Here is a 26,676-nt window from a genome sequence, read left to right as displayed (position 1 = left end):
ATTAGGTGACGAGTGTATCAGCGTTTCTTCTGTGTCACTGTCAACAACAGAACTGCCGATTTATCGGTTCGTGGCTAACAGTTAGTTGTAAATGGCTTAGTGTTCCAAGTGTCGCTGTATAATTTTTTCAAGGCTATTTTTTAAGGTTCTTTGATATCTTCCTTATGTTACAGGGACAAGCATGCTAGTGTATGTAAGCGGTGTTGTTTCCAAATAAAAATTCAGTTGATAGTAGCGCTTCGTCTCGTCTATGTTTTTTTTTTGTTTTCGTCCATGTTTTTAAAGCAAAGCTTTCTATTGATTGATTGTGGGGTTTAACGCGCCGACGCAACGCAGGCGATGAGGCGCGCCGTAATGGAGGGCTCCGGATTAAATTTGACCACCTGGGAACCTAAATCTCGTAAAAACAGGCGTTTTTGCTTTTCGCCTCCATCAGAAAAGCGGAACAACACACTCCTAAAGCGGTGCAGGCGGCGGCGGCGGAAAGGGGGGGGGGGGCGGAAGGTTTCCCTCACGGAGCACACTATAGGCGGCGCAGCGAATTTACCCAGCGTTCCCCGCGCGGAAGTGCTTGCTCGCCGGCGGTGGCGTCAGCGGTTGTCGGCTGATTTAGTGACTGTTGTTCTGGGCCTGTTTTGGCACAGCTTCGCCTCCATTGCGCGCTGCCTTCACACGGCTTGCTGAATTTGTTCGACACCACCTCCAGGGTAACCCACACCCGACGGATTAAGTGGTCGTACGGCGAACATACGTTAAGGATTGGTTTGCAGGCCGGGAAAACAAAATGTACGAACCACATACAGACATCTGGCTGCTAGAGAAACGCTACCTTTTGCGCAGTGCTTGCCACGAATGGGACTCTGTTTTGTAAATTGGTAAATACCAATTCGGGTGTGTTATACCACGTAACGGCTGGCAGAATCTCTGGTTTGGCTCTTAGTAGTGCCACGTGTGTGAATTCAAGTGACGTCGCATGGACATTGTTGTGGATGTCGTTTAAAGCTTTGCTTTCCAACCACCCTCACAGCGTAGACTGTAGCCAATTTTTTTCTTTGTTTTTTTTTCTTTGGTTTGTCCCCGTGTTAGTTTGCGCTCCCGCCAGTTGTAACCACACTTGTTACCGAGCACTGTCATTTCGGGTCCACATTTGCAGCCACCGCTGGTGAAAAGGATCGTGAAGAAGATCGTTGCCCGGAAACCGGCTCCGGCCCATGACCCGAACGAGGAAGATGACCACAGCAGCAGACCGGCGAGACCTGGCCAGCCCAAGAAGAAGCCACTTGGCACGACGGCAGCACGTGCAGCAGCTGCAGCCCCCCGCCAACGGAACGAAGAGGATGAGGGCATCCAGGATGAGGAACAGAGGGTGAGCGAGCGAGCCGACACTTAGAAATGCTCCGCTGGTTCCTCAGCTCTCTGCGAATCCGGTTCAGGCAACTTGACACTATTTTGTGGGTATAACGCGCAAAAGCTACACATGGGCTATGAGGCGCGCCGTAGTAGAGGCCTCCGGATTTATTTATTTATTTATTTATTTATTTATTTAGTTCCCTCAAGACCCTATGGTATTACACAGAGGAGTGGTTATAAACAGAATCATTACAGAACTAGTGCATTATACGATACAAAAAAATTTCTTGCTTTTACAATGTTTGCTAAGGCGTTCTTAAATGACTGGTGATCTTGTATGGTGGCCGTAAGTTCGGGAAGGTGGTTCCATTCAATGGATGTATGAGGTATATATTGTCACAAATGACACTCGGTACTTCCAATGATCAAGGCTACCAAGAAGATTTAATGCGTCTAAACTCAAAGATGCAGCCCAGGGCCCGTGAGGACAAGCGCTTGCCCAAGCGTTCTCGTCTTCTTTTCTCCCTCGCTGATGGTGACAGCCGCGGCATTTCTTCCCTGACTTGCTGGTGATGATAGTGGCGGCAATATGACTGAAAGAAACGGTTGGTTCGGCATGATGGCGCTGCTACTTTATGAACGTGATATAAACGAGATGTATACTGTAGAGGCGGTGAAATATTTTATGAAGCAGGCTGACGCGAAAGATTTTGCGCCGAGATGCTAAAGATGGCAGGTTAAGACTATATTTCATTGCTGTTGTGCTGTCTGATTGATTATAGTTAGTAGGACAAAACGGACGGAGTTGTTCTGGATCATTTAAAGTGAATGTATTAGGTTATGTTAGGCTGGATACCAAACGGAGGCGGCGTATTCCAATTATTTTGCCCACCTCGGCATCCTTAACGTGCACCAAAATCTTGACACGATGGAGTTTTCGCTTTTCATCTACATATTAAAACCAGCACCGCAGCAGGGATGGAACCCAAGTCTTTGGACTCAGCAGTGCACAGCGTTTTAGCTACTGCACCAAGGCGGTGGGTCTTGACCTAAACGGTCGTAGAGTTATTCAAGGTAGATCGTCAAGTGCCCGATTTTGGGGGACAGGTTAAGACTGCGCGCTGCGACGTTACGATTGTCCCACTGGCACCCGCGCTGGCAGCGGCCGATTGGATGGGGAAGCATTCGCATTCAGTTACTACAGCCTTTAACAGGCTTTCGAGAAGGCGCGCGAAGATCGAAATACGCGAGCTCTTTGTCGCCTTGACGAAGGGGTGGCATTCGACAAGGGGCAGGATTTGTGCACAATTCGTTAGGTTCGGGATTCTACGCACAGATTCCGTTCAGGGGCGCGAATGAGTATTTGAGTATTTGATTTTTATTTCTCGGCAAAACCATGGGGAGGCTGAGACTAAAGGCGGACGTGGCCTGACAGGGGCCTCAGCCACCCAATTTACAGCCTACATAACAACACGTCTGTTCACAAATTTAAGCATGATAGCACAATCGTAATAGAGAAATAGCACAAAGCAAAGTCATTACTACATTTCCTATCTATTATACAAAGCAAAGGTCTAAAATTCACAGAAGGATCACAGTGTACACATAAACGCAGCAATTCGTACGCATGAAGTTTTATCAGTTACACTACTATGTCACAATTACGTATGAATGTATTTTTTTTGTAATTGTTTTCAATTTGTACCTTTAGAGGAACTCGTAAACATATATTTCAAACCCTTAATTGTATATCAGTGTTGCTAGCGTTTTGCTTAAGTAACACTTCTTTTACCTGTTTTTTAAACGTAAGTTCACTGGGGTCGACGTTTAATTTTTCTCCCAATTTGTTTAATATTTCAGTTGACTGCTACAGGAAAGATTGCTCACCATAGTTCGTTCTTACTTTTGGAGTGTGCCGTATTTTATGCCTGAGATGGTAGCCAGAAGAGTTATTGCTAACTTGATTGTGGGTCTTTTGCTTATAAATGGTGTGCAGAACCTTCATGTAATAGATTTGGTCAGCTCTAAGCATTGAATATTCAGTAAATAAAAGACTTGTCCTCAAATCTGCGTAACAGCCATGATAATCTAAATTTATGCGCAAAATTCTTTTTTTTTGCAATACAATGAGCCTGTTATAATTAGTTTTAGTTGTGGTCCCCGACCCCTAAATCCCGTAGCATAATTTCAAATAAATTAGAGCATTGCATAAGTTTTGTTCCAACCATAGTGGTATCAAATGGCCGATTCTATATATGAGACCTATACTTTTAGAGAGTTCGGTGGACAGATGATCAATATGCGTATTCCACGAAAGTTGTTCTTGAAACCAAACACCTAAGAACTTCTGTCACTCGGTTTAACTTGGTTCCGTTGAATATAATCGGGATTTCTTTCTCTACATTTTTATTGTACGGCCTAAATATCACGTAAGTTGTCTTTGAAGCCCCCGATGCCAAACAGATGCATTCGTGTGAAACAGTTAGGCCACCTCTAAAGCTCGGAGTAAAGAATGTCGTTTGTCAAAGCTGGCTTTTCCTGCGAACGGTTGCAAGGAGGCAAACGACCGAAGAAAAAAAAAGGGCCTGGCTTAACACTTCTAAACCTGGTTGTCACGAGAGATAGCAAAGACTATGCACACGGTGTTTTGTGAAAGGTTGCCCTTGCTTGAGATTTCGCAGCCCGCGGTCCAGATATGTTTGCTGGATGATTGGATTCACCCTTTTGTTTGCGCTGAAGGGCACCGACAAGCAGCCCAGCCGGGGCTCAATCAATAGGGAGGCTGGGGGACGCAGCACCGGCGAAGCAGCGGTTGCGCCCTCGCCTACTCACCTGCTGCACTGCACGCACTGACGGCCCAGCCGACGCTGAGCGGTCGAGCGCCGGCGAATTCGTAGTCGTTTCATCTTCGCTTAGTCATGTGGTGCCGCAGTCGCGAGGCTCCGAGCGAGCGAAGCGATGGGACAGAGGCGCAGCTTGCGCGCTAGGTTATAGGCTGCTAGGTTGCTAGGTTATAGTGAAGTAGAATAGCTAGGTCACTTGCGACATAGAGAAAGAAATACTAGTAAGAGAGAACACGCTCATAGAGCCCTGCGGATGAATTGACTAGCGCACTAAGCGGGTAGACGAACAATTAACTGTTCACTTTCGGTTTCGGTTTTGCGGACACCGATTTTAGCGGGTAGTTCGAATGGCTGGAAAGCACTGCTCACGGCGACGGGCATCGGTACGGTATTCGGACGCTCTCATTCGTTGGTTAACGTTTATTTGAATACATCATTGTCAGACTTGGTGGCCGCATGCTTCTAAAAGAAAAAAAAACATTTTTTTAAATGCGAAATTGCAATTTACAGTACTGTTTACAGATAGGTACGAATTCTGTCGCGTGTTCACATATTGTCCAACCACATAAAAAAGACTCGTCATAAATTTAGAAATAGTTATTGCGTGGCACTAAACGAAACATCAAGTTCAAATTCTCATCATTCTTTGCAATACGCATATAATAATAAACAGTGGGTAATACACCACAACAGAGACAATATCCACAGTAGTGAGAAACAACACGTTTCCAGGAATGAAAAAAATGCACAAATAAAGGTAACACAACCACACAAAGGATTTATCCTCATGGTATTTGAAAACGCAGAGCCCCGGGAAGAATCAGCCATCCACAGTTTTACTTGCATCTACGACATCCTCAGATTGTAGAATATAGACATTGGGATACTTGCAAGTGTTTACGACCACAATCTCTGCAGATAATTTTTTACTGTGGCAATTTCTCCAGTTAGAATGTCAAAGAAGGGAGACACTTGCGCTTCGCTTACTAAAAAGGCTTTGGTGGTCTGCCTTATTTGACAAACTCCAATGAGGTCTATTGCCTGTGGGCAACTTCAAATCAGTAGCAGCAATTGAACAGAAATCACATTTGTGCGGATATGCACAGGTAAAGATGTCCAGGAAAAAAAATAAACTCCGTATTCGTTCCTTGCAAGGCAGTGCAATTTCCCAAGAAGCTGGGTTAGCTTCCCAAAGCGTTGCCTTCCCAGTAAAGGCAAAGGGCCAGGCGGGGATATTTGAGGCACGTGTACGTAGTGAAACGACAGGTTCCAGACTCGATCAAGGCACACAAATTCACGTCTTCCGCTGTCAATACGAACAGTCTAATATAAGAAACAAGGAATCAGTTTCTGCTTCTTGTGTATGAGACAATGGCGACACATTACAGAGTCCCATAAGGTAGCGCGACCACATTTGTGTGACCGCGTCCAGCATTTTTGCCCTTTCGAACATGTAGTCTAGCACAATTTCAACAGTGCCGCGCACAAACACACAACTCAACTTGACATTAATACGCTTTGCATCTCACAGCCAGGCACCAGGCAGTGAGGAATGCTACTAGAGTACAATTTACATCAGGCATGTTTCGCAATTCACCATGTGCTATGGCAAAGGTTAAAAATGTCTCTGCCGCCTATATGCTCGCGGATTGCACCGTATATGTGCATTCAACATGACATTATACATTTTATCTGCCTCATTACAACAAGAAGAATTACAGTGCAATTTGATTTACGAGGCACATCATAGGAGCACTGCGTTTATTTGCAAGCTCTGTGCTTTACCTGAAAACAGAGTCCGGAAAAGGACCACCACACTACACAGTAGGCGTACAGTGCACTTACAACGGGTGCATCTATTTACCACGATGCGAGTACACAGTTCTCCAGAAAAAAACACCCGACTAAAGGTTTTTCTGTTGAGGCGTTACACTAAGTACAGACGAACTTCTAAGGCGCAGCAAGAGAGCGATCCTGGCTGAGAATGTTAAGAGAGCATTTGACAACGTAGGTCCCAGCATAGTTCTCTTCCATCCAGGTCACTCCATCAACACGCGGCACGTACGGTTACAAACAACGACATTTAGCATGACTTCTTACCCTGGCAGTCTTCATATTGTAAAAGGGTTTTGGTGGTTGTACTGTTTCACAATATCAGTCCTTGCAGCAACAATAATTTGCTAATGGAGTTTGGAGACTGGACGCTGTTGTGAGTGGTTTTTAAGAGATGAGGCACGTCAGAGATAAAAAACAGCTTGTTCCTTGTGTCAACGATAGGCTTTTGAGTTGTCACGCCTTATTGGTTGCCGGACTTGTGTTCGATTTCCGGGTGCTAATGGCAACGTTCAAAAGATGGAATATACTTGCCATACCCACCAGGAGCATCAATAAGGCAGCAAGAAGCACTGCAGGGAGTCATTAATACAACTGAATAATTCTGGGAGAACAGTTGGCATGGCCATTTTTGTGAGTTGTGTGAGGGCAGGATCCATGAAGTCCTGTGCCATGAAGTGCTTACAGCATGCCTTGTATGACGAATGCAGCTGACTGGTTGGATTTGTCTTGATGGCACCTCGTCCAGTGTAGGCCAGCCGTGCTGTAGACCTGCACAGGTGATAGGTGATATAGTACACAAACTGTTTGGAATGACAGATGACCAGTCTGTAAATTTCACTGCAACTAGTACTCAAGTATTGCCTCCCGTGCATGCCACTTATTTAAAACATAAGTTCTCTTATTCTATTCAGCAATCATGCGGTCAAGGTATTAGCAACTCTAAAAATATGGGTCTTTGTAATTTCGCAACACTGGTTAGGCACATTCTTAATGCAATTCAGTTATTGTTTGGGTTAACAAAAATTATAACGCTGCTCACATAGCCTGAATCCCTTTGTCTTTTCTTGTGAAATCAGGATGAAGAGCGATAGCGAAATGAACGTAATACAAAGCTTAAACTTGTTGCCCCACGGGCTCGCGAAAGAAACGCATCCCGAGAACGGGCACCTGGCGGAAGTATATTTGGGCGCTGTGTGGGCACCATGGCAAGCAGCAGTGAGCGCCGTACTGATGGCCCCCAGAGGCCATGGACTGAAAAACATGACACGAACACACATAGCTCAGAGTGAATAGGTGCAATCTGCGCAATACGTGTTTTACGAAACTAGCCAAAATATGGCTAGAAGAAAAAGAGCAAACGCTTTAAAAAACGGCAAGTGTGGAACACTTCTACGCAATGCCTGCGATATCGGACTTGATATACGATGTAGAACGAAGACCCAATTTGAAGTTTTCAATTCACTGCATACTCACCCCGCCTCGAGCAAAGCTGTTATCTGCCGACTAGAGACGCGTTTTCACCGCACTTGACGCGCTCGCGTCGTTGGCGTCAGCGAGTGGGTTCGCTTGGTACGCAGGCAGCTTGGTATGCAGGCACGTGCAAAACTTTATGATGAGTGTAGGGATGCTGTTTATGGCCAGATAAGCGAAATAACGCAGACACAGCTACTTTGTCGCGTACCTTCGCACGGATGGCTTTGCAGTGCATCACGGCCATAAATAATAGCAGTAACAGTTGGCCAAGCTAGCAATGGCTAGCTAGTATAATATAACGCAGCGTGTGGCTCACGTAACTTCAGCGCAGCCACAGCGCAAAACGCCTGCTTCGCCTACAGACTGCCGGCCGGCCACCACTTCCACAACTCACCGCCGTCGTTTGCGGCACGTGAACGCGACGTGCGACGACGGGCGCGTACCGCTGACACCCATCAGCGCTTGAGCAAACGGCAAAACCTGCCTAAATATCATTGCGTCCGGCTAAAAAAAAAGGTCTCTTGCGCGTTTCGGCGGTGTTTCCTAAGCTCTTATCCTAAAGGCGCGCAAAACTAGCTATGTCTGATTTCACTGAGGCTACGGAGTTCTCGCAGCGTTTAAAGTACAAGGAAACGTAAATATGATACGCCACACCAGCAAAGTGTCACCTTTCGTTCAGGATGCAAAACCGATGTCGCAAAGAAAGCACTAGTCATTTCTTTCTCCACAAGAGAAGTTAGCACGAGGCTGCAGAAACGCACGTGTAAACGCTACCGAAAGAGCCAAATGGCGGCTTGCACTTGCGGCTTGGCCAGGCTTGCCTTCATGTGCATAAAGCCACAAAAATGTACATTCACAACAATTGAATGTGTTACATAAATAAAAGTGGGTAGTCTAATAACCAACAAAATTTTAAAATATATAGTATTGTGTGTTAACGTATTTTAAATAGACTTTTTACCACTACACCAACTACCGGAAGAATCAAAAGTTAGGCGTTCCCGTGACCATATTTGGTCGCGATTTGTCCGAGTGTCCTCCCTTATATATATTTTTTTCTCTATGCTTGCGACTCAATGAATGGCCTTGAAAGATAAACCACAGGGGAGCATTCGCTCTAAAATGGCGTTCTTATGTGCTTCGCTACACATACACTCATCAAAAGGAACACAGCAGCACAAAACTCAATGACGTAACTTAGCGAGAAGTGATTTGCACGCATTCCCGCATGTTAGCCCGAAGTATCTTTTCTCTGCTTTGTTCGGCTATGTGACCCACAAGCTTTGTAGAAGCACAGACGGATGCAGTGTCTTGGATTCTTTCCAATTTCGAGACAGACACTACCCCGTGTGGTTCTGTTAAGAAAACCAGTAACAATGATTGTGTAGCTTTTCCTTAAAAAGAAAATAAAGCGCGCTTTCCCGATCACCTATTTTGGGCTCGGAAGCACTCAACACAGTGATTCATTCGGGTAGCAGGTGGTTTATTACGGCAGCTCGTGCCAAGCGTTGTTTGCTGGACATTTCACAAGGAATTTTCAGCGATGAGGGTCGTGGAATTGTTGGACCCACCCTGGGCAAGTAAAGCTACATTACCTTTGCGCAAACAAATCTTACACGTGTGTATTCTTTTACCCGCCGCAAGTTTAAAATACGCCAAGACGTTATAGTCAGCCAGGAAGAGAGCATATCGCCTGTAGGCGTTACATACGTGGTACCTTCACCCAATTTTTAAACGCCAGTCAGGAATGCGATACAATGGGAAGAATCTCCCACCCTGAAATAGTAAATGCAAGAAAACTTCAAAGTTTCAAGAGCAAACTCGGGCATTTTGGTAACCCGAAAAACATGACAAAACTTCTAGCTTATCAAAAAACGCTTCCGGTCAATATGGAGATTTCAAGAACATTAGAGAAATGGAGGATGGGGCCCTCAGTGCACTCGGCTTCAGCATTGTCGTTCTTTTTTGTCAGCATCGCATAACTCGCCGCAACGCTTGCCAAAATGAGCAAGCGCCTTTGTTTTTTTTTTTTTGTATGGTGCTGCTCGCTTTACCCCATTACTAGACTGATTGGGAGGTTTATTCTGGCCGACGTTACGCAGGCGATGAGAGGCGCCGTAGTGGAGTGCTCTGGCATAATTTTGACCTTCGGGGATCTCCAACGTGCGCCGAAATTGGGAACGCACGGGTATTTTCGCGTTTCGCCTCCATCAATTTACTCTTATTACTAATGGTCGACGTCAGCAAACAATTTTTCAACAGTGTTAAGCAGCCAACATGTATTCAATTAGTGCAAATCGTGGCAAAGGTTAAAATATATTCTTATCTCCTTCAAACAGAAATGACAGGTATTTCTGTTGGCCAGAAGATTGCTTATCATCCGCCGCGGAAGAATGAAATGCTGCGGCGAAGTGTTTTGCGGCCTGGTCAAGTCTCGCTTTTTAAGGCTTGAAAATCAAGCGCAAGCGTAAACCTAATGCCCTGTCTTCTATCCATCCAGAAAGCCCCTACGGTGAAACCGAAGCCTCATCCCTTGCCCAAAAAGGTGCCCTTGAAAGTGGCGCCAACCGCCCAATCGGCTCCGACCACCAACGTAAGCGAAGCAGTTTATGATCTCGCAAGTCCCCAACGAAAAAAATGTGTCGAAGCGCTAACTTTTGTTCCAGCTGTTATTTTTTTAAATCGACGCTGCTCTTCTGAAAAGGACAGTTATCTCTGCATTCTGGCTCATTTCGTCCTCAATGCAGCATTTCCGTCAGTTTTCACCAGAACCTCGGTCATTGCCTTTAATCCAATACGGGAAATTAGATGTACAGTCGGTACATTGTTTTCTCAGAATAGTTTTTGAGTAAGTGGCGTGAGTCTTGCCAGCTGGCTAAAATTTTATTTTCTCGAAGCCACAGAAAGCTAACAACTCGCACCATTCTGTAGCAATCGTGGTCTGTACTGTTGGAACCGTAATAAATTATAGCGGGAACGTCAACCCACAAACGCATCGATGCTAAGGCGAGAGGGCGGTGGGAGTGCTGGCATTTAACTTCACATCCGCTTTTGCATAAACACACAACAGCTTGGTAGCATGCCTGCGTTTCCCGCGCAAGTTTACACCGAGAATTCACAAGGGAGGTCGACGGCCCACCTCCAATCTCCTCCGTCAGCCACTCAGTTCAAGAAACATACACAGACATCTTATACTACCCTCGCCAGCAACGCCTCATTTTCCCCCAAGCTATCCATCACTCAACATACAAGGCTCGCGAATGTCGCACCGAATTAAAACAGAATTATCACATGACCATTCTACAACACATCTCACCGTTTGTTTACCCCAGCAACTGCAAATTTGCAACGTACCAAACACCACCTATCACCTTTTGTGAAGTCGCGTTAAACATCCCAAACCTTTCCCGTCCCCCACATTGGAGCAGTCGGAGCCTAGGCTAACGCTAACCAGCTTCAGGCTCGAAGCTCCAGGCTGCTTCAAGCTCCTGCAGGCTGCTGTGGGGCCTGAAGGCAGCCAGAACTGACGCCACCAAATATTCTCGTTCCCCCTTTAGGGGCGAAGCCCCTTAAGGGCTGGGAATGTTGGCGTCCCCTGTCGTCGTCGTCGTCGTCGTCGTAATCGTCGTGTCATGTAGTCAAGGTAACAATACACTGGGAAAGTCGTTTACGCCTCGCGCTAGAACGTAACGCATACTAAAAAACACCGCGATACTCGTTTACGCCTAGCACTGGAGCGCTTCGTAACGCGTACTAAAAAGCACCAGGACACTTGTTTACGCCTCGCGCTGGAGAGCTTCGTGTATCACACACTAAAGAATCCCCCCCCCCTCCCCCCCAGCGGTTTCATCTTCGTTGGCAAAAACGCCAAGTCGCCAAGAATACACTTATACACTGCATGCTTCGCCTCTCTCCAGGTTTCGCGTCAGTGGAAATGGCCCGGAATTTTTTTCTGTCTCTTTGAAGAAAAAATAAAATGAACGTTGTTCCTCTCACCCGCATCCTCCTTCAAAAGATTCACTCCCAACTGTGTAACGTGTAGGTAAAATGTGTTAGCCTTGTTACCGACGTACTTTAAGGACTAAGCCCATCAATATAGACTTTGGTTTTCATCATTTTTTCGGCATTCGCGGAAGCTTGCGTTTGGCTGGTAATCGAGCGTTCGGGTTATCTTGACGCATTTCCCGATGTAAGGTTTTCCCGACTGGCTTCTTTATAAGGTTTTTCTTCTCTGTGGAGACCCACACAGAAAAGTACGGACGCAATAGCCGTAGATGAGAGTGACGTCAAAGGGACGAGCCCAGTTAAGGACGATGCTTCAAAGTCATGCGCTGAAGGTTTGCCGCGGCCCTGAACCCGCGGCGCCGTACAGAGGCGCGTCCGTCGCCTGACCGCATTACAATGCCGGCTGAAAGTTTTGCACCTTCTGCACATGCGTGCCGAGGCACCGTGCGGTGCTTTTGCGGTGCGGTGCTTTTGCGGTGCGGAGCACCGTGCGGTGCTTTTGTGCAAAGTTTACGAGGCAGGAGTGGTAGAAAGGGGATACAAGGGCACAAATGAGGTTTAAACACAAGATTTGGGGTGCGACATTTTGCGCTTTACACGTGTGGAATGGAATACGAACTCGCCCAAAGTCCGCCTTATTCATGAGAATTCCACCTAGCTTGCGAAGCCGTCTGGTACAAATAATTTTAACAAGGCCCATGCTAATAAATTGTCCTACTACAATTGGAATTACTTTTCAAAAGTTATAACCACGAAAAATTTGATTAGGCTGGGTGCGTCATTGCTATTGTCCAGTGGGCTGGACATGATTGCGGAATAGAGCCCTGACTGGAAAATGCACACCCTAGATAATAGAGATAACGTCAGTCTTTGACGTTAGCTACATTGAAAGGGGCTATGGAGACAAAGCACAATTTTGGTTCATTCAAAAGATTGTCTTCTTAGAATCATTCTGACACCACTTTTAACGTAAACTTCGCTCAAATAAGCTACATAATTGGGGCAAAAGGGAATGGTCATGCGACCTACTACCTCCTTTCCCGCCATAGAACGTATCACGTCATATGCACAGGTGTGCGATTGGCTGAGGTCGGTAAAAGCAAACGCAAGTTAGGCAGGGATTATAAGCTTGCGAAACGAGCTATTTCCGATTACGTCTAATGCGTGTTCATTTTATAGCAACAAGAATGGTGGGGTGAAACAATGGGAGTTACAAAAGTACACGTAAACACAGAAGTACCAGTGAGTACTGGTGTTGGTACTGCGCGCACTATGCTTGTTATAGCTGCCCAGCAGTGCAGCGCTTTGGGGCTGTCTCGCACGACAATGGCCGACTGGCGTAAGTGACATTGTCTTTCGTGACCCTATTTGTCGAACATAACCCATGTTTCACGAAGCAGTTACTACTTACCGTATCAGAAAGCAAGCTAGGCGCAAATACGGTCAAAAACAAAGCATAGGCGAGTGGCGGCGCGGCGCAGTATGGTGGCGCCATCTAGGAGGGCTGACGGTAAACAAGGCTTCGTACTCCGCTGCAGACTGAACAATGCGCTGTTGCGCTGTTTTTGTTGTGCTGTTTAGTAATGATGGATAACCAACTCGCCCAATACTGCACTTTGCTGAACAATGCACTTGAAGTTCGCTTGAAGACCCGTACATCTGAGGTCACGGCAGCCGTCACGAACACACGATTTTCAGGGGAATCAAACTTTTAACCTAAACTCATGAATTGCTCACTGAGTAAAGCATTACTTGCTGCGGGAAAAGCCGGAAAAGCGCCGGGACGCTATAAAACAGCAAATCTTTCGAATAAAACAAATTTGTATTTTGCCTGCATGACCCCTTTAAAGTGGCCGTGAAGCAGGTTGCGCCGATACATGGGTATAGAAGTTTTTCACGTAAATCAATGTCCTAGTAATCACCTCCTTCAAGAATTTTGGTAACGCGATGAGTGTTAGTGGAGTCAAAACATCGCATTTCCGCCCGCGCCACGGGTCTCCCTCGTTTCGTCCACATCCTCGCACCGGGCGAGCGTGACTGCTTGTGATGCCACGCTTCTTGGTGACGTCTGCAAAAACATTCGGTTGCGGACGTCGTCTTCTACCGTCATATTCTGCGCCGCAGCCTTGTTTCGGTGCGGGGCTGTCTGAATTTCTGCGTACTTTCCCGGCCGCGGCGGCCGCTTTTCTGATGAAGACGAAAAGCAAAAGCGCCAGTCTGTACGATATTTCGGCGCATGTTACAGATCCCAATGTGGTGAGAATTAATCCGGAGCGCTCCACTACGGCGAGAATCCTGCACTCCGCTCATAGCTGAAAAAGCTGATGGAAGGAATGAGGCCGGACTTCTACGCTTCCACGCCACGCCGAAAGGTCACGCGAAACGAAAAGCTGTCACCACGCCTTCGCGGCAGCGACATGTCTTGGTACATATGGGAGCCTAAAATATGTGCGCCAGTGGCTAAAGAATCACCTGAAAATTTGGTAGAGTGAGCACGTACATACGTTGGGAACCGACGTCGGTTTATTGCTTAATTGGCCGCTCGTTCACGCCGATGTCGAACTTGGTCGTGTTGTGGTGAAGCCATGCACGCACGTAAACAGGCAGTAGCATTCCATTCCGTTATTCCGATCGGTTCTAAACATTTATAACGGTAACAAAAAGCAGCCGAATGGTTGCACGGTATGGCCCAGGGACTTTGATTTTTAGAGTGCGTAGTGGATTCCACCCACCGCCACCTTCCCCTCCCTTCCCTTTGATTTCTGGGAAACTCCTACGCGGCCCTGAGTTTATGAACTACTACACAAGTACACAGTAACAGATATTACAAGCACTCTCGGAAGAGTAGTGTGAGTTTTGGGGCCGTGCGCGCGTGCGGCTTTCTTGGATAGTGCAAATGGTTCCACAATATGATTATACCCTCGTTTTTTTAGGGACAAAGCGCTTTAGAAGCTGGGGCTGTTGTCGGCTCCTGTCTTGCTCGTCGTCGTAATTGTCGTCTCATGTAGTCACGGTACTAAAACACTGGGGACCTCATTTACCCCTCGCGCTAGAAGGTAACGCGTACTAAAAAAACACCGGGACCCTCGTTTACGCCTCGCGCTGGAGCGCTTCGTAACGCCCACTAAAAAAACACCGGGACATTCATTTACGCCTCGCTCTAGAGAGCTTCGTGCTTCAAAGACAAGAGAATTTTACAGCAAAGCTGTATCCCTCTACCCTTCCCCCCCAATGGATTCACCTCCGTGGGCAAAAACGCCAAGGCGCCAAGAATACACATATACACTGCATGCTTCGCCCCTCCCCAGATTTCATGTTAGTGGAGATGGCCAGGGAGTTTTTTTTCCTGGTCGCCTGGGGCCCCTATTCTCTCTATGAAGGCTGTTCGTTCATTTTGTACATGCTCAGGACTGCCATTTGCGATATGTAGAAGGTTTCGGTGCCGGCCACGGCCCTAAATTCCACCCTCCCCCGACCCCGCACAAGCCTGCCTTGTGTCTTGTTTAAGTAGTTGGGAGGAAAGTATGTTTACGTTAAATAGAGACACACCAATTTCGCAAAATAAACACATCAGTATTTGGTCCTCTGAAACTACAATTTCCTTGTTATATATACAAAGTACGAGTTTAAAACTTAAAAATGAACAAATCGTGCATATATATGACTTAAACGATGCATTGACGTTTGATATGATAGTTCCAGAGTTCAACTAAACCGTTTTGTTTCTGATTCACGAATAGGATTCCCAAACCATGCCACTTAGAAGGCAGAAAAAAATAAAAAGCAATACCGTGCCGGGGTTTGAATCCGCGATTTTGTAGGCGCGAGGCTTTAGTCCATGCACTGCGCGAAGAAAAACCTCGAGATCGTGCGGATATAACCTGTATACTATATTAGAGACCCCCCTTTGTGTCACATCAATGTTTTCTACCTGATTTCTCATGGATACCTGGCTGGGTCACTGAAAATTTCGTGAATGACCGTTCAACATTGGGTTCAATAAAGCCCCCACCATAGCTGACCTGCAGCAACAGCATTGTTTAGGCAGCGACTGCGATTTCACCGGGCGGGAATAGTGCTGCCGTGCTCTTTTTTACGCTTTACGCTAAAAACCTCGGTCGATATTGATTCTTTATTAGCTAACAAACCGTCCGTGACTCCTCTTTTGCTCTTAACTGAGCTTATATTTTCTACAAGCGTTGCTGGTCGCACACGCGTATGCAGTTTGCAACTCCGGGAAACGAATTGTCGCCAAAGCAACATCCGAAGCGCGTCAGCTGGAATGCGGATTGCATTAGCGCTAGTGTTGAGCTGTATGAACTTCATGGAGCTCACTATATGTTTATTACACTCTGGGAACCAACAGAGCAGAGCCGCATTTTTTTTACGGCACGAATGTTGCCGGGGCGCAGTTTCAGCTTCTCGATCGATTACCGACGACCGTTAGGCCGATCGGCATTGTGGGCGTCTTTGGGCAGCAACGCAGTTACACCATACGGACTTTCGGTCGGCCGACGTGTTTGTGTCGCCATCGGTGTCGTGTGACAAGGCGGTCTGCCAACTTGGATGTCGCCCTCGCTGTCGTGTCGTTGTCGTGTCGGCTTAGCCAGCGCATCTTAACGAGAAGCGGGGTAATAAAGTAAAGAGATAAATATGGACGAACACGATAGCGTTAAGCGTTCTGAAGGAAGCGCTAATTAACCAAAGGCGCCGCCGCGACACGTCGACGCTGAGCCGACAACGCTTCTCTTCGCTCAAGGTTAGAGAAAAAGCCGTCCAATCAAAATATTTTTGCATCGTGACGCACGTGGGAGAATCGATGACGTACATGCGGGACGATGGCGCAGCCCAAAAACACGCAGTAAAGAGTGGGAACGCGGCAAAAACTTCGCAAACGAAGTGTGAGCTTTCCGCTGCGCGTAAAAATGTTATACATGGCACAGATGACGTTTAAAACCCAGCCTCACGATTGCACTAGTTCATTTAGTGTGCTCAAAACGCCTTTCAGGACCCCTTGAAATCTGAGATTTGGGCTCCTTGGTTACATGCATAGTGCATCTCAGCTATATAAAATGGACGGATGGCACAAGAAAGAACTACGCATAGTCTGTAGTTCATCTTCCTGGTACGATTCCTTATTTCTTCTTTGCCCCATTCCATGTACTCTCTAATAGGTACCTGAGATGCAGCACTAGATATTTAGAGTATGACTTTACGCCGTTTTAATAAGCGGGGGGTTTCAACGACTTTTAATTGCAATTTGAACACGACGTTTCTTTCGGGTTTGCCGTACGTCCTCGCTTGCGGCGCCACGCGCGCAAAAACGCGTGCCGCGAAACCCCTTGGCGGCAAGATTCCTCTGCCGCGCAAGGATGGCTCTGCGACCCAATTTTGCGACAAGGCGCTTTGCGCAAAACTCAACGAGCCAATCAGCGCCCGGTTCACGTGTCCTGCGCGTCAGCGCTCTCTCCGGGAAGCTCGCCGGCGCGGAGCGCGCATACCCGTTCCTGCCCTGTCCCCCCGTCGGAGAGGGCTTAGGACCGGTTATCTCGGCCGCTGCCGCCGCTTTTGCGCGCGCTGATTTGATTTGATTGATTGTAGGGTTCAACGCGCCGACGCAATGCAGGCGATGAGGCGCGCCGTAGTTGAGGGCTCCGGATTAATTTTGACCACCTGGAGATGTTTAACGTGCGCCAAAATATCGTACATACGGGCATTTTTGCTTTTCGCCTCTATCAGAAAAGCGGCTGCCGTGGCCGGGAATCGAACCCGCGACCTCGTGCTCAGCAGCGCAACGCCTCAGCCACTGAGCCACCGCGGTGGGTCCTTTTGCGCGCGCGCTCTCCCAGTAGTGTGGCCTTCAAAAAGCGGCAGCGTTTCTGAGCGCGCGGCGCTGCTCGAGATTACTGCCGCAAGTGAGGACGTACCTGATGCACGGCGGCTCTCAAGTGTTTGCAAACCGATTCCGACGAGCAACCGCGACATGCTTTTGACTCGGTGCTCTAATTAAATGGGATATCCTCGGCTATTGCCTTGTGATGACCACTCATAGTCGCCCCTGTGTATATTCTCGCTAATGTGACCTCCGCTTATTTTGTATCTCACGCAGAAACCGGCTGCCAAACCACCACTGAAAAAAGCCCCAGTAAAGAAGCCATTGGGACAAACGCCCAAAGGTGTTGCCACCAAACCTACGAGCAAGGTGGGTTCCAGGAAGTTTTGGGAAATGATGAACAAGAGTAAATAAAGGGCGCATAGCAAAAAATTGCGCACACCGTCTGTATTTACCACGAGTCGAGCGAAATACCAACGAAGGCATGGTTTTTTAGAAATAACGGTACTCGCGAAAATAACGGTACTCGCGAATATATATCTCATCTCAACGGCAAGTCCGCAGGTGTGGCCATTGCGGCTGGCCTAAATGGCACACAAAAAAAGTTCTGACCGTGTATTCCTTCAGAGGCTTATACCAGAAATACCGTGCAAAGTTTAGAAAAAGACTGTGCTTTTTGTTCACCGTTGTTTTGAATGGCCGGGCTCTGACTGAACCAGCTGTGACTATTGAACCCTTTTGGAGCTCTCCTTGTCGCCTCAGCTCGTTCGCTATCACAATGTCTAGCGACTGCCGGAATCAAGCGGCGCAGGGAGATAACCACGTAGAACCCACGGCGTTACGTCGTAACGTACCCAAACAGAGGCTTCCAAAAACAAGCGGTTTATATAGTCATAACCGTTTGAAACTCCTGAACCGCTGGTTCTTGCCATTGCCATTGCTGGTTCTTGCCCGTTGTTTAGCGCAAAGAAAACTGCAGGCACATTTGAGGCAAAATATATGCAATTAACTGGGAAGCCCCTGCGCCCATTTAGTTAGGAACATCAGTTGGGTTGGTTTTTACGTAGTAAGCGAGAAAAGTGGCTGCCAAAATTATACATCTAATATTTGAACTATTATACTGTCTAGCATATTCTGCCATGCTGTACTATTATCTACTATTAAACTGTGAACAAATAATTTCTTTGATTTATTGCCAGATACCAAAACCATTGGCATTGTGATTCCTCAGGGCTCCATTCTTGTGCTTACTTTATCCTTATTATACATTAAGGATATACCGCATTGCCTTAGCCCTGGAATGAAAAGCCAGCTGTGTTCTGACGACACAACATTTTTAAATCTCGTTTAAGTATTGAATTTATAACTGAGCCTGTGACCTCCGTAACCTTAACATGGGGTGTAAAAAAATTAAAAATTACTCCAGCGCTAACTCAATTCATGTTATTTGTTTCGCGACCCCTGTACACTATTAATGTTTTAATAATGGTTAGCTCGCGTACTATATTATGTAGTGTTCAGGGCTCCTTCCTAGGTGTTTAACTGGGCAGGCACCCTAATTTAATTTACGTATCGCATCCTTAGTTTAAAAAAACACCTTTTGCCATTCGTGTACTACTGAGAGCTCGCCGTTATTTCAGCTGATCCAGGTTAATTACCCTTGGTAATGCTTCAATTCATAGCCACATTTAATACTGCATGACATCAAGTGGGAACAATTAGCCGACTCCCTTTGGGTCACTGCAACATATTTAGAACCAAGCAGCCCGAATAATCAGCTTTATTCCTAGACATACCCATGTAACTCTTCTTTTGCGATCTAGTAAGCTTCTCCCGATCGGTGGTCTCGTTTTGTACTACTTGGGAATTACCGCTCATATCTTCCTCACACGCAGTCACCTTCTTTATTTCATTGGACGAGCACAACTTATGAAAGACAAGAACACGCGGGTTTCAGTGCAAACTCTGTTTTTTCCAGTGCGCACGAATTACGGAAAACAATTGGTTGAATTCAACCTAAACCTGTGGAACTGCCTGCCCCTCTCCATAAGAAGCGATCACTCAAACTCTCACCCTACAAAGCCAAATAAAGGGGAAAAAAAGCGAGTCCATTTTATCTGGGACGCTGCATGTTTTAGTTGCCGCCCGCACTTTGTGCGCTGCCAATTTTATTTGGGTATTCATCTCAGTGTAAGCACTTTGCTTAATTAATTCGTGTTCAGCCAATCCTGTTTAGCCAGAATTTAACTTGTTCTTTCATACTTTACAAATTTTTATGTGCATTACGTTTCTTCTTCCACAAACCACCCCTATCAGTGGTTGGCTTGATCATCGAAGAACAATAACGATCGCATTGTGTACATCTTCTGTTCATTACCCATTGACTGGTTGACCAGTTTGTATTATTTCCTGTTATTATATCCTGAAAGACAGACTGCTCATTTTTAACGGAATCTTATAAATTGTTTAGCGAGAGGTCCCAACAGTGACGAACAAAAGGCCTCTTTCTATATTTCTTGCAAGCTGATGTGCTGTAACATTTGCAAACTTTCTAATCAGCTGTAACTCAAACTGAAAAAAAATTACCAGTGGTTTAGCTCGGCTATGCCACCATATACGTAGCTTGAGCTAAGGTTCAGCAGTCCAATCCAATCCCATCCAATCCAGTCGAGCCCAGTCCGGTCCAATCGAATCCAGTCCAGTCGAGTCCGGTCCAGGGCCCTATTTTCGACTGCACAAATTCCCGGGAAATCTGGGAATTTGCCGGAAGTCTTTTCTGATTGGCTTTTAATTTTGGTCACGTGCTTCCGGTTGACAAAGCGGTTGTGTGTGCTGTCGTCAGTTTGACGTTTTATGACGTTTACGGGCACCAGTTCTAAAGTTTGCCTTATTTCTGTTTACTGAAAGCGCATAATTCTTGGCCCGCAATGAAAAACCAGACTAGAAGCACTAGACATGACAACGTAGGCCTGTCTTTGCTATCCAACAACAATAATGCCTGTAATACACGCCCTCTCGGTGATTGGCTGAGAAGGCATGACGTAATTTAAAGAGTTGGCGTAAGCGACACGTCATGCATTGGCAACTTCAGCCTGCGTAAAAGTGACGTAATGTTACGTAACAGCTTGAAAATGGCGACTGATTTTGTCACAAAATAATGGCAAAATAGGCCAAAATTGACCCCGGCTTTCCGCGCCGCGAAATGTCCGCGAATATGCAGCAGGCGCAGTTTCGCATGCACGCTGTTTAAAGCATGTTTCCTACCGAAACAAATTATAGTTTCAACTATGTCCAAGTCAGGGATCATGGAGCATACAAATAACGTGCAGTATTGTGCTTTTATGTTTGGCAATAAAATAAAAATGATTTGTTTGGCGTAACCGCAACATAAGAGGTCAGTACAAGCCTCTCCATGACAAAGAGAACCCAATGCATGGCATTTGTCCACACTCGTCCTAGTATGCTGCTGGGTCACATGATCGAACTCAAGAGAAAAATAACAAAGAAAAGTGACTCGTTGGTTCATTACAGCGCTGATTCAAGTCGAGATCGACGAGTGAGTGAATCGGTGACATCGGTGCGCTCCACGGTTTTCAGGCGTAGCGCTTCGCTGCTCTTAGTGACATGCAAGCGATGGTCGCGGTCCTGTTTTTCTGTGATGGCTCCATAAACTTGTAACATAGCAGCAGACGATGGCGTGGCGGCGGGGGCGGCAGGGAAGGTGATAACGCAACAAAGCTTGCATTGGAGCAGAGAGCCCAGCTATGTTACTAAAATCGATTGAAAGAAATAGATACGGTAAAAAATTGTGTGATGTTCTTTATCTCGACATCCGCCTTTCGCTCGCTTTTGGATCAACGTTACTCGATCGCCTTGTGGTGTTGACGCCAATTTTGACCTCCAGAAATGTGTTTTTCTTGTCAGCCTCAGCTACCGTCTTAATTTTTATAGTACATGCCAAGTGTTTTTGTATCTTTCTTGCGCAATATTTGATACCTTGGTTGCGATATTTATGTGTGAATAGTCATATTACACTGCATGTCGTCATAGCTAGAGGTGCAGCACGTCACTGATTGCTTACGTCGTGCTTACGCAAAAAAACATGGCGAATTTCCTGGGAATTTGTGCAGTCGAGAATACGGCCCCCAGTCCAATAGTATCTTAGTACGTATACTAGAGAGAAAACTGCGCCTGGTAATCCATGTTGTCCTGGGGGTTAACGGGAAGACCCCCCTTTTTGGCTTGGGCTTGGCATGACAATTGGATTTTTAAGCGGTTTTGGGGATTTTTTTTCTTCACTATGCATTAACACGTTTACGAGCTACGAGGAAGCCGAAATCCTTCCTGCTCTGCGGCAGCCGTGTTCGGTGGAACCGCAGGCAGTGCGTGATCACAACTGACGTTTGCTCATGCCGCAGTCGAAGGACGTATGACTGAGCGGGTAATATGCCGCCGCGAAATTTGTAGCCGACAAACAAAATAAACAAAATTGGGCCCATCTCCCCGCGAGGGGGACTCGAGTAAATGCGTCGCATAGGGGGTGGGTGTATTGCGTTAACGTTTAGTGTTTGGGGAGTTGGTGGTAGTGAATGCGTTGTATCAGCAGCTTCTTGACGTAGTTTGAATGAGTCAAGGATATAAGGCGCGTTCGTAGCCTCCCATTCTGTGTCGGCTTTGTGGCGCGGTGGGTAGAGCACCATGTACATTGCGTTCCACCCGCAGGGTCGTGGGATCGAAACCAGGCGCCGGATAGTATTTTTTTTATATAGTGTAGGGGGAGGGGTGCGGACAACGACGGTGCGGACTACGACGGACGTCAACGCGGGTGACATCGTGAGTTACTGAAATGCTCTGCATTTAAAAGCTGCTTCGACGAAGAGAAGATACGACAGATACGGGCACCTGAATCAGTCCTATCTTGTCGTCGTCCTCGACTGTTTAACGCCACGTTTTCTTTTTTCTTGTTAAACTGCAGCTCAACGTGAGTGCACCGGTTCACCACGAAGGTGGCGTTTTTATGGGCACGCTGCCAGACCTTTCCAAACTCTTCAAACAACTTATTATTTGAAATAGTAGTAAAGTTAATAAAATAGAAGTCTGTAATAAGTTTCCTCCCCAAGTATTAACATTGTTCGTAACTATCACCTTGGCCTGCAAAATATCAGGAACAAACGTGCTGGCAAAAATACGCTTTATCTCCTTTTTTGTTAGTTTTAAAACAGCCTGTTATGTTTTCCACTTACATAATTGGACACTGTTTTTTTGCGGTTTTGTGGAAGTTTATTAAAATTTGCGGTCGCTAAAACTTTTCAGTCCAACCCAATGATGAAATTTAGGCGGGCGCATGACCTAATGGCGTTCCATGATGACACAGAGGGCCTTGATGTGAGGCGCAGAGACGCTAGCGCCAGATTCCTCTCTAGTGTATATTGCAAGAAACTCTATGTCCAATGCAGTCAAGTCCAGTCACTGGTCCTCGCGCATGCGCAGCACGGCTCTCCAGGAGCCATGCGAAACGGCTATCAAGCGGCTCTGGCGCAGCGTCAGACTTGGCTACTGCGCAACGGAGGCGCACAGCTGGGCACTCATCGACGCCAGTGCGTCTACCGCGGCTATGACATCACACCTCTGGAATGCGCAGACCGGCGAATGTGCAGACCCAATTCTCTACACACCCGTACTCCAATTGGATTGCATACAATTTAATCCAATATAATCCAGTCCAAATACAATCTAATTCAATCTAATCTATTACAATGCTCCTCGCGCTTACGCAGCACGGCCCTTCATGGTGCACACAAAACTGCTCAACCTCGGCCACTGTAGCTTACGCTACAAAAACAATAGTTCATTGGGGGATTCCTAGGACGAGGCATGTGGGCTTGGTTGTGCGACAGCAATGATTAAAACAAACGCAGACAGAGTAAAGTTCACAATTCTAAAGAAATCTGAAACTAGCGCATGGTTTAAAAATGAGGCCAACGTTTGATGGATGAAGTTCTGATTTGATTTATATTTTGTTCAATTTGAATTTGAATTTGAAATTTTATTGAATTTGAATTTGACTTGACACGTTGACGTCTGATGGGCGAACTTGCCCTAGAAAAGCGAGTTTGTGGAAATCATCTTTGTAGCCGCATCGATAGTTTGACTGTATTGCGGAAGCCAGGAGCCTCAGGCCATCTGTTACTGGTGGCTGACGAGAAAACGCCATGCGGTGTTCACGGCTGTTGCGAAATCCCTCGCAGTGACATCACACTAATTCGCAACGTGTTTTCTTTTTTTGAAACCTCAGCCTTAAAATTTTCGAATTTCCCCTATTTCTCAGTTGACTTTAACTTCTGTTCGTTCACGCACATATTCTATAATCCAGGTATTTAGCTCTGCAGACCATTCATTGTGTCGTCACAGCCGACGTCTGCAAATGCGTGGGCATAAATGCGGACAGAAAGTTCGTTCATTAAAAATGCATGTTAGTTGGCCTGGAAACACTTAGTATGGCCTCCGCAAAATAAGTAAATAGACCATGCTTACTATTTACTTCAGTGCGCCTTAAAAAAACGCGGAATAAGACTGGACGGGGATAAACACTGGCTAGAAAATAAACAACCGGCCTGCTATCCAGCTGATTAAGCGGATGCTCTTTAAGTTCGTGAAGCTAGCTAGGACTGCTTTCTTTACTGTTGCCCAAGACAGCCACGAGAGATGGAAGAAATAACTAGAGGCGCTCCGTACGAGGAACGCTATCTCATTTACACTACCACCTGGCCGCATTGGCCATCGGAGCTGATTTCACGTTGTGATTTTGATACGTAAAATGGTTGACTGGTGGTTTGAAACCGTTGTTCAACTTGCACCCGACAAAAGAAAGCTAGGTATCTGTTGCAGGACATGCGGTGACAAAGACCACGTTTATATTGCCCTGTCTCGTCTAAATCATTATAAGAGCTATACGCGCTGGTTTTTATGGCATGGCAGCCGACGGCTAAAACGTATGCCCTGTTACTTCTCTAAGTTTGTCGTCATTATGCTTCTCGTGAACAAGCTCAATTGGTCATCAAGATGATTGTGTCGTTTTTACTTAGCCTTTTCTCATCCAACTGCAGTAGGGCAGGTATGATGCCCGAATTAGTCGACATTTCTGTTTCGCACGATGGTACCTTATGTTATTTGTTGGCGTTCTGGGATAATATTGGCCTGTTCATACCGTAGATGACTAAACTCTACCAGATCACTCCATTTCTAGTTTGACGCGGTTGCAACGTCTTCATATATGCAGCACGAAGCGTAATGGAAACGCGGTAATGCAATGGACTTAGTCTGAGGCTACATCGAGCTGATTAGGTTGGGGGCTTGTGTATCAAGGGCCCATTTCTTGATAAACCCAGGCGCATACGCATCAAGTGACCGCGATAAAAACGTCCCAATAGAACTTGTTATCAAAAATATCTAGCACACAACTTAATTCTATGCACCATGCATTGCAGGTGCCCTCTACGATGACTTCGACGGCATCCAAGAAACCCGTCAAGAAACCTCCTGCAAAGCCAACCCGGCCCACGCATCCCGACAAGCCGCCGGCAGCGCCTCCCGTGAGCCATTTTTTAAATGTACTTTAAATGTACTCCGAGATACGTTCATTGAGCTTCGTGTGCCTGGAAATTGTGACTCATGGGTTGGCGGAGCGTTGTGTATGAGATGCGGGCAACATTACTCGTGGATTTTAGCTAATCGTAAATTAGCACCTATATTGCATGTTTCCCAATAGTCGGATATCAGTTGAAGGGCTTACTGCACTCCGGAGAGACAACTCGGGCTCAGGGAATTGCGTTTATGAAGCAAGAGAATACAATAATTGGCCACCCATCTGCTTTCTTCGCTGTGCACGTCGTCAAAACGCGATATCTTTTTGCTCATCTTACTCGTAACACTCCCTCCTCTCTCGTACTACCTCTCACTCATCTGTTTCCCTTTCCCTTCCCCAACGTGAATGCGAATGTAAGTTTGCTACTTCGTAGTGATTGCGGACCATCTGTAGGAAGCTTTTTTACCCATTTCTCGTACAGCAGCTCGAGGGGACATCTCGGCTTTACTATGTCCTTTTATCTCGCATGCCTTCGGTTTGAAATGGTCCTGCCAATATGTGCTTCTAGACCACGCATTTAAACTTTTGGCCCAGTGGCTCAATCGACGTAAAACAGGCGGACGGACAGACAGACAGACAGAGGCGGGGAGGCAGAGAGACAGACATACACACCGACAAATGTTCGCGTGTACGCAGCCCAAGGAAGAATATCGTCTTTAAATAGACCCTGGAATCGTTGTTTGAAATTTTTGGATATCGTAATTGCTTTCTAAACGAATTCAACCAACACATCAAAGAGGGGGTCGCAATGTATATACCTCAGCCAGAAATTAACGTCCCAGTGTCCACCATGTAATTTAGAAACTTCCTCAAAAGATTTTTTTCCTTTTTCCCTGTCTGGGTGTTCTTCGTCTGCTAAAATCACGTCATTACAGAGGTGTAGCGGCTATTGGCCGGCTTTCCTTCCGTTGCAGCAATGAACGCATTCGATACCCACCTTAGAAATGGCTGCGGTTTAGCTCGGCTAACTTTGGATATGCAACGCAAAAGCTTGGTTTAGTCTGGTTGAGTCTCGGTTTCGCTTGGTTAACCTTTGACGTAGCTACATTGCCGACCATGGCTTAACGCCGTTCGGTCCCGCGCAACGCTCACAGAAGGATGCCCGCCTCGCTTTCATTCAAGGCAGACGCGGCGTTCCTCTTCGCCGGCAGCAAGACGAGTCACGTAGCCCGAGACAACCCAACGGAGCATGCGTAGGAGGCGGCAGGGTTGGTCTGCTCCCTTTCAGCCGAGCGCCCGCAACCGCGGCAGCCGCCGCTAGCTGAGCAGAACGACTGAAAACGGGGCCTTGTGCGCAGCGTCGAAAGCGGGCCGGCGAATCAAGCGATGCGCTTAAAGGGGTGTGTCGCAGAAGGTGTGTCTGTGGTCAAAAGGTGAACTTGCGCATCCGCGACGAAACCGCTGGACAAAAGTAGTAAAGCTTTGCTTTAAAAGAAAGCCAGAAAAGCGAAGCAGAAACGGGAGGCACATCTGCTGCGACGAGCAAATGACAGTGGCGCTCCGTGCTGGCGATAACTGTAGCTTTTGCAGTGCTTCCAGACGCGAAGGAAAGCGTGAAAGCGTTTATGGGAAGTGTGTCAGAGTCCCTTTACACGCCCGATCGGGAAAGTGGAGACGGGGCACCTCTTAAACTTAAAACGCAAGCGCGCCCACCCCGTTCTCCTGCCTTTCCTCTATTACGAATTGGCTGT

The 26,676-nt window shown here is 46.7% G+C and overlaps 1 protein-coding gene across 1 annotated transcript in view; it reads left to right on the top strand.

Annotated features, from left to right (window-relative positions):
* Positions 1-817: 817 nt before the first annotated feature.
* LOC144173086 (anoctamin-4-like) overlaps positions 818-26,676 on the top strand; it is a 107,279-nt gene continuing 81,420 nt past the window's right edge. Inside the window, exons 1-4 of the mRNA XM_077701600.1 lie at positions 818-1,366; positions 10,003-10,095; positions 17,617-17,709; positions 24,828-24,932. Of these exons, the coding sequence (XP_077557726.1) occupies positions 24,840-24,932 (93 nt within the window). The 5' untranslated portion in view covers positions 818-1,366; positions 10,003-10,095; positions 17,617-17,709; positions 24,828-24,839. The remainder of the gene's footprint in view (positions 1,367-10,002; positions 10,096-17,616; positions 17,710-24,827; positions 24,933-26,676) is intronic.

This window comes from Haemaphysalis longicornis, unplaced genomic scaffold, assembly GCF_048455015.1.
Source record: "Haemaphysalis longicornis isolate Haplotype H1 unplaced genomic scaffold, Haemaphysalis longicornis Haplotype H1 scaffold_29, whole genome shotgun sequence".
Lineage (NCBI taxonomy): Eukaryota > Metazoa > Arthropoda > Arachnida > Ixodida > Ixodidae > Haemaphysalis > Haemaphysalis longicornis.
The sequence above is the reverse complement of the archived record's forward strand: the minus strand, read 5'-3'. Positions and strand labels throughout refer to the sequence as shown.